This window comes from Drosophila teissieri, chromosome 2R, assembly GCF_016746235.2.
Source record: "Drosophila teissieri strain GT53w chromosome 2R, Prin_Dtei_1.1, whole genome shotgun sequence".
Classification (NCBI taxonomy): Eukaryota; Metazoa; Arthropoda; class Insecta; order Diptera; family Drosophilidae; genus Drosophila; species Drosophila teissieri.
Genome location: NC_053030.1, coordinates 14,008,242 through 14,024,327, shown reverse-complemented (window position 1 = coordinate 14,024,327; position 16,086 = coordinate 14,008,242). Strand labels below are relative to the sequence as shown.

At 48.0% G+C, this 16,086-nt stretch overlaps 1 protein-coding gene across 1 annotated transcript; it reads left to right on the top strand.

The window, feature by feature from the left end:
• Positions 1-3,639: 3,639 nt before the first annotated feature.
• LOC122615289 (paired box pox-neuro protein) lies at positions 3,640-12,402 on the top strand. The gene is made up of 5 exons (XM_043790315.1): positions 3,640-4,397; positions 7,857-8,317; positions 8,918-9,058; positions 9,128-9,207; positions 11,098-12,402. The coding sequence occupies exons 2-5, from the start codon at positions 8,305-8,307 to the stop codon at positions 12,136-12,138; spliced, it is 1,275 nt and encodes a 424-aa protein (XP_043646250.1). The 5' UTR covers positions 3,640-4,397; positions 7,857-8,304; the 3' UTR covers positions 12,139-12,402.
• Positions 12,403-16,086: the final 3,684 nt, after the last annotated feature.

Genomic DNA, 16,086 nt, shown 5'->3' with positions numbered 1-16,086 from the left:
AATTGCGTTTTTATTAATTGGCTCTGACATGCCAGTCACTGGAGTGTCCCAGTTTTCCGTTTTCATTTTTATGGCACTCGAGCAAATCGCGTGCCCTTTGTCCACCTACAACAAGTCGTCCTTTTGGATTGGGAATGGGGCGAAATTACGGCTGTTTGTGCGACTCCTGGAAAAGGTACATTATCCTTAGATCGTTTTTATCTTATCGTTTGTCGGCAACTGTTTACGAAATTGCCCGATTGTTTTTCGGTTTCGTTTTGGGCCACGCGCCTGCCTCCTTGAAGCAAGGTGCAACAGGATCCGAGAATGCGAGGACTCAGGCATCGAGATGCAGGAGGCAGGAGGCGAGGCTGCAATGCAACCTGCCTGACTGCATCCATCATCGCGTGGCAGCAATGCTCATGATTTGAGGCACATGCGTAACCTGCGCCAATTTGGCGACCCGCACACACACCGAACACTGAAATCGCCTTTGCCTCTATATATAAATATGTGTTGCTTATTTCATTTTTTGTCCCTTTTTCGGACAATTTTCGGGACTTGGCTTGCATCTGCTGATTGCAAGGAACGGGTGCCCCGAAGCGAACCCTCAATTAGGCCGCCCCTGCAATTAGAAAATATATTCCATACCAGGCTCCGTTTTTTTCCCCCTCTGCGTTTGGAAGAAACGCCAAAAAATAAAAGTAGCAACAGCTAATTTGCCGCAGGTTTGGGGCAGCTAATATCGCATTAGATGGGCGCCCACGCTACAAAGTCGCAGTTTTTGCTCGATTCCCAGGCGCATTCCAGCGGACACCGCTCATTAATGACCATGAAATCTAGACTCTGCCCCGGAGTCATTCCCGCAGACTGACCTCCAGGCACGAGCCGCCCAGAAATACGGCTAACAGCTAACAAATCGGGAGCAGCTTCTGTTTACCCCGTTTTTTTTGGCATCCCACCTAATGATTTGGTGGCACGCATCTTGGAATGCGACGCCTTTGGCTGGATGAGTTCGCCATAATTTGATTAGGCAAAAAGTTGATGTGGGTGTCAGTCCGTCTCTCAGACCAGCCTCACCAGTTCCCCCATTCCGCCGAAAAGAAAACCAGTCCCAACACGAACTGGATTCCATTTCAATTACAAGTTAAGCGAGTGTAAGTTCTGCGATTGCGATCGCATTCGGGCGCGTGGTAAACCAAGTCAATCGGAAGAAGTTAAGCCGATTGTCCCGCCCCTTTTCATTACAGCCCGTTTTTTGCACCCTGGCACCCGCCTAATAAAACCGGAGGAAACCCACTTCCGTTGCTCATTTGAATGCCCTTTGATGGAGGGTATGATGAGACTGAGCATAGACTGGTAACCTAGGAGTTATTCTCTAGAAATTGTAAAAATAGCTTCAACGTTTCAAAACGTACTGAATTTGTATATATTCAATTAGATTGTTAAAGTATTTAAATATTTAAATATTTAACAAGTATTTCCAGATATGAATAAAATATTATTAATTTATTTGAATTATGTATCATGATAGTTAATCTATCGAAAGATCTATTTCCAGTTACCCTGAATTATTTAACAAATAAAGGATATTTTTTCTGGGATTTGCATCCCTCAGCTGCTTCTATTAAATTTGAATTATTGAACGTATAAAGGGTATTTCCTCTTCGAGTTGCTTCCTTCAGCTGCCTTCTCACAGCCCAGCTAAACGCACTTCCCACACAGATTTGTGTGTGTGCGCCTTAATTGGGGCGTAGTTGGCTTTTAGGGCGCGAAGCCGGGGTTTGGGTAATTGCTGCCACTTGAAAGGCTTTGGGTCGCATAATCGCCTTGTCAGATAGGGCAAGACACACGTTGCAGGACCCGCGGAGGGGGTGGCCCGTGAACAAGCTCATTGGGCGTTGGGCGTGGCGAGTTGGGTGGGCCCAAAGGACTGAAGGACCAAAAGGACCGAGGGACCAAATGAACGAAGGACTCTGTGCCAAAAGAGACAGAGAGGTGTGTGTTGATGCCACCACGCACGGTTGACTCGCTTGATCTTATTACGCCGCGCTTGGTTGCCTGGGAAAAGTCAGAGGCAGCTGCTCGGATAGGATGGCTGGATAGCTGGATGGCTGTATGGCTGTATGGCTGGTAAGTGGTAAATGGCAACTGGCAACTGGTTACCGGCAACCCGGCCTTTGTGACAGTTTTATCTCTGGCCAGCAGAAGCTACAGCCAAGCTCACGCCATCCTCCGGCCATTGAAAAGCCACGCTGAATGGGCCTAAGAATTTAGCATGTTTTCGCACAGGTTTTTGTGGTTTTTGGTGGCAAGTGGATTTGCATACGCCACGCGGCTCCCAAAAACGGGTTAGGCCTTAGCCAGTCTTAGTGGAGCAGAGGTTGCCCCTTTTGCTCGGCACCATTGATTTCCCGATTTCCTAGTCATGGCAACTAATTTCCATTCAACATGTTCGGTGCGGTGCCTCGAATGGATCAATAATCTGGACTCCTCCCATGGAACAATCACAAACAATGTGACAGCTTTATCTTTCAGCACCAGTCGCCGTCGCAGTGGAAATCCATTTCCAATTGTGAATGCCGAGCGACAATTGTCGAATTCAATTAACGCCTGCGGCACCACCGAGCGTTACTTAACGCCGCCACCCACCCAACGACGACCTCCGCCTCCTGCTTTCCCGCTTCCTCTCCCACTCCTCCCCTCTTCACTCCACTCCACTCCACTCCCCTGGGAGTTTCCAGCGGGTGGGCAAGGACGAGCCGTAGCTGTGGCTGTTTCGCCAGGGTAACGGCTATGCAGTGTCACAATGCGGATGTGGAAGTGGGTGTGGATGGGCTCCTTGGAGTGGGATATACACACAGTATCACACTGTATCTGTGAACCACAGGATGCAGGACGCGGGCGGGGGCGGGAGTGAGAGCGTTTGCGTGCTGCGTTGCCTCCGCCGATTGGCCGGAACGCGGCTACAACGGCAACGGCAACGGCAACGCATCGGCTGCGGAAACGGCCACGGATAAGGCTACGCTCTGGCGCAACGCTCTCTGCCCGGAACTCGCCGACCGACCATCCACACCGACTTCGACTACTACTACTACTACTACCCCCAGAGCGTTGAAAGAGCGGAGGCGGGCTGCACGGACGTCATGCAGCCGCACAGTGGTGCAAAGTTGCAAGTTGGGATGTACTGCAAACACTTATATAAACCAACTTGCTGCGTGTTTGTGCTCAATCCATATAAGTTATTTAAACAAAGCTTCAAGCCGTCAAAACAGTTGGTTCTGAACTTATAATATCAATTATTTACATAATAGATCTCTTTAAATATAAAATGTAAAAGCGCAAAAGTCTCATTAATGATGACATAAGTTGTTTTAAACAACAAGTGCTGAGGAGGTGGTAATATGCAGCTAAAAGGATTACTTCAATAATAAGGTTAGAAAGTAATCCTAATAATAATCATTAGCCTATTAAATCACATGTCTAGTTTGTAAGTAAGCTGCATTGCAGTACTTATTAGTCAACTAACCAGAAAACCAATGTTTATCTAAAAACGCAGCTGCGCACTAGTTAACCTCAACATATACGAGTAGTAGCTTTACGAAATGATCTTAAATTCAATGTGGTTTGCCATGCTGTTGAAATCCAGCTGAGCGCCGACCTAGCCCACTAGCCTCTTCACACTTGACCCACTGTGCCCGTGTCGATGTCGCTCCCGGAGGACGTGTCACCTGGCCCCCACCCCTCCGGCGGACTCCGGCCAATGGCAGCTCGCCGTCGGCGCAGCGGGCGACGCATGCGCACCGGGCCAGTTCGGTGATGGGCCCTCATTGGCTGGCGGTGGGCCAAATGGGGCTGGAACCGGCGCGGACGTCGCAGCCGTGAAAAACCGGTTACACCAGAAAAACGGTTCGTCCGTGAGTCCGTGAAGGCTTGTGTCAGTGTGTGCGGGCCGCGAACTCGGGTGTGTGAGTGAGCGGCGGCTTTTCGGTGGCGTTTTGGGCCGCTCTGCTTGGCGGCGCTTCAGTAGAATTTGTCGGCTGATGGACCGCGGGCGAGGCACGAAGCCAACTCTCAATTTCCACTGCTGCTGCCACTGCCACTGCCACAGCCACAGCTATAGCTATAGCCACAAAATTTTATCGAATCGATGCGCCGGCCCCGCGATTCGCGTGCAGTTAGTCGAATTTTTGACGGTCGAGTGACAAGGTGCGTCGCGTTCCGAACTCCCAAAAAGAAAAAAGAATCACACAGAAACCATTAGCCGTCGCGCCTCTGAACTGAGTAATCGGCCATTATCCGCGGAATAAGCGACACAGTGCATGCCAAACTCGAGCGGAAAGTGTTGTGCTCAAGTGATCAAAGGATTCGCATCCCAGTTATTGGATAGCCGGCAGATACAGTGCTTTAAGCTTGAGGTGAGCACACCTTTTAAATAATGTACTTCGAAAGTAGAACCATCTAGTAAACATACACTTCCTAGTGCGTTATTATTCATTATTTGTCCAGCTTTGAGCAAAGTTAAGCTAAACATAGCTAAGTTCATTGAATTGGTACGTTTCTAGTGCTATAATTGTATAAAGAAAGAACCTTGTTTATAGATTTAACAGGTTTAGAAGAACATTACGAATTTAAGGAGAATATTTCCAATCGAACAACTTAGATAAAGTTATGTAGACTCCTCTCCAAGCTAAGTTCATTCGAATTGGTACATTTCTAGTGCTATAATTGTATAAAGAAATAACTTTGTTTATAGATCGAAACGGTTTAGAAGAACGTTACGAATTCAGGAGAATATTTCAAAACGAACTACTTAGATCAAGTTATGCAGAATCGGGCATGAAACTAATAAAGTTGTGCTTTAAAGTATCTGTTGAAATATTCCATAGAACGTTTAGATTAACCGATCAATATTAGATACATTTGTTGTGGATTTCGAACCTGCTTTATTTAATGAAATTAGATGACTACTTTATTAGTTCACTAAACAGGCTTTTAGCAGCATATTTTGCTTTGTCGGATTTTACGCCAGATGCGTTATCTGGTTTTATACTCGCGACCAGATAAGCTAAATTGAACTTTGTGAAAAGTGCACACATTGCACTTGGAGTGCAGACATATTCTATTTCCGAAACTGAGTACTGTTCAAACACTTGACAAAAGCTAACGACGATGAGTTATCGGCGTCTTAATTAAGAGCTGGTCGCATCCATCGACCTGCCCATAATGACCATCATAAACGATCGTAATCAATTTGTTTGCGCATAATTTGCTTTCTCAACAACTAAATCATTAAATCGAGTCGCTCCCGATCAGGTTGCGGCGTTTTTGAAAGGCTTTAATAACGATATTTGCTTATCGTGTTCGACACATCGGTCTCAGGTCCAACCTCCTCCCCTCCCAGACCCTCCACCCTCCACACCATCGACTGCCTTCGATCGGCTTATTTCTTAATGAACGACGATCTGATCTAACGGGGATCGAGTCTGAACGGAACGGAACCAAACGGGCGATCTCCATTCAAGCGGCGGCGTTAGTTTCGGCCAAGACTCGATTATTCCAATAATATTCATGTTGTGAATGAAGTGGAAGATGCCACCGGACGGATGGCCAACCCAACGAATTTGCAATGCAAAACCACGGCCAGGCCAATTGAACATCCGCCGCACCGAGATAACTCATTTAAAGCGGCCCAATCGATCGTTGGCCAGATCGATGAGTGACTTGTTGGCCAGACTTTAGTTTTCCCACGACTGCGGCGAGCGACAAAAGTCAAAAATCGTATGCTAATTAATTCTTTGTCATGCCGTCGTTTCTGGCTGCCATTATGGCTCATTGATTTGGTTGCTTTCTAAGCCAAAGCCACCGGCTTTCGGCCATCGGAAACGATCCAATAAGCCAACTAGCCGTCGGACAACTTACTTAAGCGTGGTCGAGAAAGAGCAAGCTTATCATATTCAAATGGTGAAGCGTACGTTTTATTATAATTTTCTTATTTTAATTAGCGGCTGTTAATGCCCCGGTTCGATCTGGCTGCGATCGATCGATCCATTGATCTGCGGGGGGGCAGGCAGCAGGCCATCCAATAATAAAATATCAAATCAAGGGACTGGGTTCCGAAACAGAAGCTCGGCCAACCTGTCGGTTCCACTTTCGGTAATCGCACGAATTTAAATTATTGTATGTTTAACTAATTTCTATCGGTTTTTATGTCTGTTCCGCTTGACATGTGCACGTAGCTAATTGAGACTTACGAGCCGAGGACTGTGGAGAAATCGGTAGCACTTCAAGGAGATACTTATACTCGTTAATATACGGGAGCTGAAAACCTGAAAGCGCTTCTCGAGAACCCAGATTAGCCACATCTCTATATATAACTCGCCATTTGGCCCCAAGATCGCATTCAGCATTAAAACTGTAGCCGTTGTAGCTCTGGAAAAAACCTTTGCTACGCGTTTACATTTAATAAGGCCTTTTTTGAAACTACAGGGGATATTTCGATATCGTTTAAGTATCAGATACTTTTAATATGTTAGATTTACGCCCAATTCCGCAGTATGTTCCAGAAGTAATAACTGAAAATTAGGTTTCTCTATTCAGTAAGATACACTTATCTGCATTCTTAGGCTGCATAGAACCCAATAATTGCTAATTAACACGTACAGAAGTGGCAAAACAAGCCCAGCAGTGGCATATTCCTGGGGGTTGCTACTTGGCCGGAACTATTTAGTTTTGACTGCTCACTGGCCTCGATTGGGCCACAAAAGAAAAAAAGAATTCGAGTGAAATGGGCGAGCAGCACGCCAGAGGGGAAATTAACCCTTTCATTGCGGCCAAATTGGATTTGGCCGGAATGTCTATTTCACTTTCTACAAAACCGAGCGGATTGGAATCCTTATCGCACTGTCGGCCAAATCTTGGCCCCGGGCCAACTGCGAACTTTATGGCCTTAACGGCCAGCACGAGTTTCCCGTTCGCGGTGAGTGGTAACCGAAAAGCTGAGACGGCGGTGGAAGTGGCGATGGAGACTGAGACTGAGACTGCGACTGTGAGGGTCCAAAAAAAGCTAATGAACAACTTAATTTCGAGTTCTTTTTTTTCCGTTCTGTTTGGTGTTTTTTCCGTTTTTTGAATTTCAAAAGGGGGGAGTGTGTGGTGCGTGCGGTGGTTCGGTGGCTTAACACGCGCATTTCGGTGGTTTTACGAGCTGAAAAGCGGCAAGGAAGTTGGGCAAAGGACTCTGTGGGGCCGGGTTCGGGCTCGGCAATTAAATCAAATGTGAATTCCATAATAACATGGCCATGACAAAGTGTGTGGACCGTCGGCCGGCAGTGGCAGTTACAGTTTTTGATTTATACGGTTCTTCAGCGCGTTTTCATGCCTCTGACAGGCTGGCGACAGGCTCAAATCCTGGCCAAAAAGCACTAAGTAGAAACAGAACAGGAAGCGGAAACCACCGACCACCGACCGCAAGTTGGTGGTGCTGAAAGCCCATTTGCATATCTCTCTGAGCCCGTTGCATATTTAACGAAATGAGCAATTGGCCAAAATTCATTTAATTGTTACCCCTGCACTGCCCGGCACTTGCCCACTCTATACTCTATACTTAGGAGTATGACTTCCACGACCTGGCCTAAATGGTATGGGGGAAACCACTCGATAATGGCCAGCAGTTCACGCTGCGCCCGGAATGTGCCTGATAAGCAGCTAATTTGAGATACTCCCTGCCACCAGTGCCACTAGGCAATGGCCTTTTGTAACTGGTCACTGGTAACTGGTCACTGGACATGGCCATTGAGCACATAAACCACTGCACATTAAACGCGCGGTCGCGTAGTTTTATAAAATAATTAAGTTTTATGTATTTTCCTTACTAGATTTTCACCGGGTTTCGGTTTGGTTTTGGTTTTGGCTTTGGTCTTGGATCGGATCGGTTCTGGCCGGGCCTGGACGCTGTCCGAATTCGTGGAAGCCGTTAAAAGTCTTCGGGGAGTGGGCACCCAGCCTCATCCAGCATCATCCAACATCAGTGCGAGCGACGCCATTCGAGTCTGAGGCTGAGAATCCTAATAGCCCGGCGACCACGACGACATCCATCAAAGCGTTTTTATGACGTTCTTGCTTGAAATTTGATTAAAATTCAGCGATTAACTAAGCAGCAGCAGCAGCAGCAACAGCGAATAAACCAAAATACTTTACGGAGGCTAAGCGACTGCCAGCGACTACCGATCGCATCGGATCGTATCGAATCACTTTCGGATTGTATTGGATTGGATTGGATTGGATTGGCTCGCTTTGAATTGAATTGTTGATCACATTTCAGCCATGCCGCATACAGGTGAGTCTCGCTAATGAACTTCAAAAAGAACTTAAACGAAAGTGTCAGATGCAATCTCCAGTCCCCGTCCCCATCCCAGTCCCAATCCCCCATTTCACGTGCTCCCCCCTCGAAATGCCAAGAACCCGAGATCCCACAAAGAAACACGGTTATTACTGGCGCACTTTTGCCGCCTGCGTTTACGAGCGCCAGTGAGGGAAGGGGAGGAGGTGAGAGAGATTAGCCAAGTCAACACGGCGGTTGCCAAACTGCTGGTACTTGGCCCAGACGCGTGTGCGCACTGTAAATCTTCCCGGCTTTTTTCGCTTTATTGAGAAGCTTAGGCGCTTCAGATTCCCACTATAATCTCCATTTGTCGGGCAAACTTTTCTCCCAAAATATATAGCTCCACACTAACAATTTGAGGCAACACTCGTTAAGTATCTGTAGACAAGTTGCTTATTGCAGAAGTGGTTAATCTTCTATATAGTGCATTTAAAAAGAGTTACTTTCAAAGTCTTAAACTGGATTAAATGGGTTTGGGAATAAAAGTACTGGGATGCAATGCAATGAAAGTTTATTAAAGTCCACCAAATATCCTCTTCCTTGTGTATCCCCCAGGTCAAGCTGGTGTCAACCAATTGGGCGGCGTTTTTGTGAATGGCCGTCCTCTGCCGGACTGCGTCCGTCGCAGGATCGTCGACTTGGCTCTGTGCGGAGTGAGGCCCTGTGATATCTCCCGCCAGCTTCTGGTTTCCCATGGTAAGTTTACTGCACATAACTGCCTTATGATTCAGACAAGGTAATATAGTTTATGCTCCTCTCGAACAGGCTGCGTTTCCAAAATTCTAACTCGCTTCTATGAGACGGGCTCCATTCGACCGGGCTCCATTGGCGGTAGCAAGACCAAGGTAAGTGGGCTCCAGGCGGGAATGGGATTACGGAATGGGGGATGGAAACCAGATCTGGGGGGACGGGAAACCACATGTGGTCCGCTGTGGTGCATGAAATCAACAAACGATTATATAAAAATCAAACGCACAGCAGTAAATCCATAAAGTATCACAGATACACGGAAAGCAGATAGCCCAGATAAGCATTGTAACCAGCAGCTAGTTTACATGTTCTCGACATTCGATGACAGCTTTTATGGCCACGTGTGGGAGTCCAAGTGGGAGTGGCAGGTGGAGGAGGCGAAAGGGTGTTGGGTGAACGGTGTACGGGAAAGGAGTGGGCGTTCGAGTGCAGAGAGCGCAGCAAATCAATCTCGCCTGCCCAGCCCGAGGATGATAACCGGGAAGTGGGCTACCTGGATGGGGCAGAATTGGGCTGGATGGGGCTGGGGCCACCTGTGCGGTTCGCACGCCCAATCAAGTGTGGCTGCTACCGTTTAAGCCGCTGCTGCTCGCTTCACGGCCCCAAAAAAAGTGACGACAATGGCACTAAGATAGTGCTGATTGCACTGGGCCATGGAAGCAGCGATAACACCGAATCACGACCCATACGCACCATGGTAAACGCTTTCCAGAAGGCTATTGTACCAATATAGATCCCTTTAAGGCCCACGCAGCTATAGTTTTATTGCATACTATTACATTTTCTACAAACTGCAAAAAAGTAGCTCAGACATGGTACTTGGTCCTTTAATATTTTGTCCTATATGATATCATTGGGAACTTACATGGACATTTCACCACTTTGAGTCCGTGAAGCTACCCCTTCCAATGCGATTCCCCTTCGACAGCGCAAACAGTTGTTCAGGTGCGATATTTGCCGACGGAACAGAACGCCTAATTAACGGTAGTTGCACCGCCCACCAAGTGCACAATGTACCCGGCGGTACCACCACCCCCACCCCCATCACTACCACCATTACCACACTTCAGTTACCCACCCGCTAACATGGTGATTCAATAAGCGCTCTGCACTCGCTCGAACAAAACGCGCATTTAACACCTACGCTGGGTCAATAAAGAAGTTGCCCCCGTCCCCTGCACCGTGCCCCTCCTGGCCCTGTGGCATGCATAGGAAAAGGGGGCGGGGCGGGCGCAAGGACAGTGGCCCGCAAAGAGCGAGTGCGCGTGTAGATTTCCGATAAGATCTGGCATGCAAGCTGGCCGCGCTGGAGGGGCTTCCGACCCCTGGAAGCCCCCACTGCCACTCGATAAACTCCCCTTAGGCGTATTTATGAATTTTTAATGAATTGCCGCGTCACACGTGAAAAGCACGGGCGCCAGTGAAAACAGGAGGAAGGTCCTTTCAACCTTTCAAAGCTCTCGCACAAATTAACATATGCAAAAGCGGCTGCAACACGGATGTGGCTCCGATGCAAATCTTCCCGCGAACATGACAGCTTAAAAGGGGCGTGGCTGCGCTTGCTGTCGACCTTTGCAATTGTTGCGAGTGCGCCGTGGTTTATTTTAGTGCACAATTGAATTTCACGGCAATTAGCCGTTGGCCACAAAAACGGGGTAACCAGAGACACCTGAGAATGAAGGGGTTTAAACCGCTCAGCTGTGGCTATAACCATAAAGGGACAAAAACACCTAGTCACGCAACAGGCCTTTAAAGTTGATGTGAAACCATTCGCAATATGTAATAAAACTAAATTTAATCTAGTACCTTAATCATAAAATATTATGCAATCATCTACAGAAGTTACGGGTTCCATTCAGATGTTACTTAATAATAAAACAATTTAAATATGGGCTGGTTGCTAGGTAAAGGGTTATAAAATGGAACATGCGAAAGCTACAACATTCTTAATTGTTTCTAAATTCCATAACTTCTTTTGCTTGCAGCAAGTGGCCACGCCCACCGTCGTGAAGAAGATCATCCGGCTGAAGGAGGAGAACAGCGGCATGTTCGCGTGGGAGATTCGCGAGCAGCTGCAGCAGCAGCGCGTCTGCGATCCCAGCTCGGTGCCCTCGATCAGCTCCATCAACCGGATTCTGCGCAACAGCGGTCTGTGGACGGACGAGATGACCTCCAGTCAGCAGAATGCCGCAGCTGCAGCAGCGGCGGCGGCAGCGGCTCATCAGGCGGGCAGCGGGCCATCGAATGGATATGGCAGCCAAGCTCCGCCCCCTCCGGCGAGCGTGGCCCCACCCACTGCGGCAGCCACGCCCTCCATCGCACGGTACACCAAACCGCCGGCGTTGATGATGAACACCGCCGGCGAGATGCCCATTAAACCCGCTCCCAAAATGCCGCCCAGCATGGGACATGGCCACAGTCACGGCCTGAACCCAAATGTCTCGGGCCTGGACTTGAGTTACTCCGCTCTCCACAAGCACTGGCTGTGGAATCCCTCCCTGCTCTACTACACCCAGGCTCACATTCAGGCCCAGGCGGCCGCGTCGGGTGGTCAGTTCCTGCCCTATGCCGGCGGCTATTTGCCCCACGCCATGGCAGCGGCGGCCGCATCTTCCACATCAGCACTGGGCGGATTCACCAAGTCAGAGAGCTCCATCGATCTGTCGACACCCGGAGCGGCTGGCGATGCACTAAGCGACTGCGACTCCGGCAAATCCTCCCCGGCGGCGCTCTCCCTAACCGCGTCTGGCGGTGGCAATGGAGCCGGATCAGCTCCAGAGGCTTCACCGGGCTCGACACTCGGCCACAGTCGCAAGCGGAATCCGTACTCCATCGAGGAACTGCTCAAGAAGCCGGAGAAGCGACTGCGACTCGACAGCAATCGTCTGGAGTGCCTGGAGTCCAGCTCATGCGAAAGCAGCCAGGATAGTCCAGTGGCTCCGCCCCTGGAAACTCCCGAGGATGAGGATCCCGCCGAGGGGGAGGAGGAGCCGGAGGAGGAGGACAGCGTTGAGGTGGTCAACTGAATCCACAGAGTGCGCATGGCCACTGACCCAGTTTTGATCTGTGTATATATAGCAACCTAGTTTAATCGTAAACGCCCCATTCAACCAATACTAACTTAATCTAAGGTGGAACTCGAACTGATGGAATTTCTTTGGTCACACGATCACTTCACTTTCTTTTCTCTTAAACTGGATCTCCGATAATGTGGTTTTAAAATGAGCAAATAGCTGGATTGAAATAGCCGTGAAATTGCATTCATTCGAGTTTCGTACACTATGATTGCTATGAATAATGTTGCAAGGGGGTGATAATATAATAAAATATTTAAATAAACATTACGAATACGTGTGCTGAGTAAAAAGTGTGTTTACTATCATAGGGTATGGGTTTTATATACCAATTATGTTTCAGAAATGCTCAACCTAACCAACAGAGGTAAAAGCCTGTGTAATAAGCTAAATTTCATGAAATTTTCTGCTACAAAATTCGTGTAATTTGTACCCGAGATGCCCATTTAAATGATAAATGAAGTGTTTTGCACCGACTCGCTGGTGGTCGTCGGTATCTGTATCTGTATCTGCGCCTCTCCTTCTTAATTAACTTGCGCGCCAATGAAGTGTCAACAAGTTGCCAACACGCTGGGCCTGAAGGAGGGGGAATGGCGAAATTACAGGATGTCTGACACGACCATAACTATCGATCGCCCGCGGTGGAGGCTTCGGAGGAGGCATCGGAGGGATCGCCCCCAGAAGGAGGCGACAATGGTTGCCAACTGCAACTGCAACTGCAACTGAAGCGGCGACTGGAAGTGCGAAAATGGCATTGGAATCGGCATGGTGTGGCGGCACCGCCAGGCAATGTGAGTGGAATTTTAAAACAGGTGCCCGGGGGAGCTGCACATGGCCATCCTGGGCGAAGGTGTGAAGTTGCGAGAAACTTTCCCAAGACCAATACTCTGAATATGCCAACAATAAATCAGTGGCTAAAAATAATTGCCGCGACAATTGCGCGCAGTTAAATTATGCAAAGCGGGCAAAAAAAGGAGGCGCAAAAAACACGCTGCCATAATTGTATCACGTGCACGCCGCGATTCCGCATCCTGGCCAATGGACCAATACCGCCAATATCGCTTCTTGCCACTACACTCCAATCCGAACCACTCCACTCCACTTCATAAACAATGCTAAAAGGCGTTGAGGATGCGCGCAAGGAAACTGACGGCGAGGAATGCACAGCCAGCAGGGCATATGCCGGGTATCGGCCACAAGAAGCCTCCTGATCATGGCCAGATTGGAATGCCCTGGCATGACTATGACTGACAGCCTCTCTGGTCACAGCGCAAAAACGGGGCACACAGAAAGAAACCTTCATTTGGGCACAAAAAGCATTTATGAGCTATAGGCAATATGTATTATATGTGTATAATTAATTATACTTCAAGGATTCTAGATAGTTATGAAATTAATAATTTCTTATAATTAAGAAGTGACTATAATAATTATAAGAAATTATTAATTTCATAACTATCTAGAATCCTTGAAGTATAATTCTATCCAGAAAAAAGTCAATCGTCTGATTACACTAAGTTTCCTAAGCATATTTTTAGATATGTCTTATTTTATAGGAATGCATCACCATTCAATTTCTTTGTTATATATAAAACAAATAGTATATATTTTCTCTCAGTGCAGGCGACGAAAGTCGAAGGGCTCTGGATCGCCGGATCGATGATGATGATGACGATGATTTCTGCTGATCGCTGATCGCAGCGACGATCCCGCTCGGGCGACACTTTTAGGCCAGGCCAGGATTGGAATCAGAATCAGAATCGGGAATCGGAATTGGAATCGGGATCTCGGGATCTTGGGCCGACAGAATATTTTTATACGCTCGCGCTCGAAATATCAATGAGGCTGGACATTCAGCGAGACACAGAGACGCGTTTTTGTTGCGCGCATTTGGGGCGGCAAAAAACGCGCGCGCCGCTCGCGTTTGGATTTCGCGCTCGCCTTTTGGCCTTCTTTTTTTGCTGGCCATGCCGAGCCAGCCTGCCTGGTTGCTCCTCTTGCTGGGCCGGCATTCGTGGGCCGGAGCTAAAGGAGTCGGATCTGGAGGAGCTGCTAGGCAGCCGGAGCAGAGCGCTGGCATGGATTGTTGCAATGTTTCGTCGCGCTGTTTGCGTTTGATTTGTGTTTTTGGTTTTTGCCCAGCTCGCCTCTGCGTTTTCGGCATAAATCAAAATCCAGTTGGGGCATTGGAAATTGGAGTTGGAGCTGGACTTGGATGCGGACGTAGACGCGGAATGGGACAGAAGATGTCGTCGTCGATGTACGTTTCGCCGATCCGAGGCCCTTCTGCGCGACAGATATTATGGCAGAAAATTTATTTTATGGCGGTAATGGTGTTATGTTTTACGCGATTAGCAGATCCAAATGTTTGACATTGCGGCGACATCGCGCTCGGAATGGCATCGCCAAGCGGATTTGCCCAGCTGAGGATGGGAATCGCAATGGAAATGGTAATGGAAATGGTAATAGTGATGGATTGACAGCAGCATGCACCATAATTAATGTCATTCAATTACGGATAAACTCTATGGATTAAGATGGTGGACATGGAAACAAGTCGCAAGCAATGCATATAAGTAATAAACGTGAATGGGAAAGGTCGTCTATAACATTAGTTAGTTGATGAAAATATATTAAATATATACATTTATCATCATTTAAGTAAATAGTGCCCTGCACAATACCGTTTATATACTAAGTTCCTATACAAATTAGTTTCTTTTTTGTCTTTCTTAAATAAAATATGATTATTTCTGTTCCTAATAGCACAATAACTATTTCTAATGAAGCTGTAGACAGCTTAAACTGTTCCTGCGTTTTATGAAGCCCCATCTTCCGTTGTCACCTGACTTCCTCTTTCCCAATTAGCCCGAAATCGTGGGTCCAGAGCTTCCGCTTTCTAGGCCAGAACCTCTGGCCCCCGAGCCCAGAGATGTGACCCGACGTCACTCTGGTTTTCTCCGGCTGCCTTTGGCATTTGGCTTCTTCTGCCGCGCGTTGGGACATTGTCTGGGTTGGTTTTTAGTGCCGCACTGCCTTGTTAAATGAAGCAATTTTTTATGGTTAATTTCCTAAAGGTGCACTTAAATGCACCTCGGGGTTTTGAGGTTTGTGGTTCGGGGGTTACTCTGACTCCTCGCAATCTCTGTCTGCTCTTCGGCCGGGACCTGAAATCTCGAAATGCTCTTGGCCCGGCCTCACTTGTCAACGCATTTCGAGATTGATTTCTCTGTTTTGTCTCTGGTCGTGGGCACAATTAAACCGTAAAAAGCGGCAACACGGCGAAGGGCCATCATATGGCTGGTGGCTGGTAGCTGATGGCTGGGAAGGAAGGGGTTAATTGGCGGTGGCAACAGAAGCAGTTATGTTCTCATTTAGAACGCTCCCGACAACAGGTTAGGACCCAATGTGAACTAATAAAAATTGAAACGTTTCGAGACCATTAAATTGTGAGTTTTGAGCGCGTTTCGAAATCGGAATTGGAATCGATGTTGGAATACGCATCGCAGTGGGCAGCGCTATGGGAATCGGGATGGGATGGGAAATGGGATGGGAAATGAAAATGGAACCGACAAGTGGAGAGACAGTAGCCACTGTGTGACATTTACATAATTAACCTTTATTGTGGCCATTGATTGGGGCAGCAGGGGCGGAAATGAACTGGCCCCGGGTGTGAACCGGCCGAATTCGAGAGATCTTTCGCAAACGAGGCAATCGATGAATCGATGGTTCCGTGGATCGCTGGCAACTCGAAGCCAATGACCCTTCGGTGGTCCAGCCGCCGACTGTGCGGCAATAAAAGTCGAGTTAACAACTTACAGGAGCCAAACACGCCACACGTTGATGGATATCTCTGCGACTCCCTGCGCGGCTCTCCTTGAACAGCGTGGCCGGTTTTAC

Bases quoted from the DNA above. Each gene is read 5' to 3' on its own strand.
- LOC122615289 (XM_043790315.1), top strand. The intron at 9,059-9,127 runs GTAAGTTTACTG...CCTCTCGAACAG, and splicing joins CCAGCTTCTGGTTTCCCATG to GCTGCGTTTCCAAAATTCTA. The intron at 9,208-11,097 runs GTAAGTGGGCTC...TTTTGCTTGCAG, and splicing joins TTGGCGGTAGCAAGACCAAG to CAAGTGGCCACGCCCACCGT.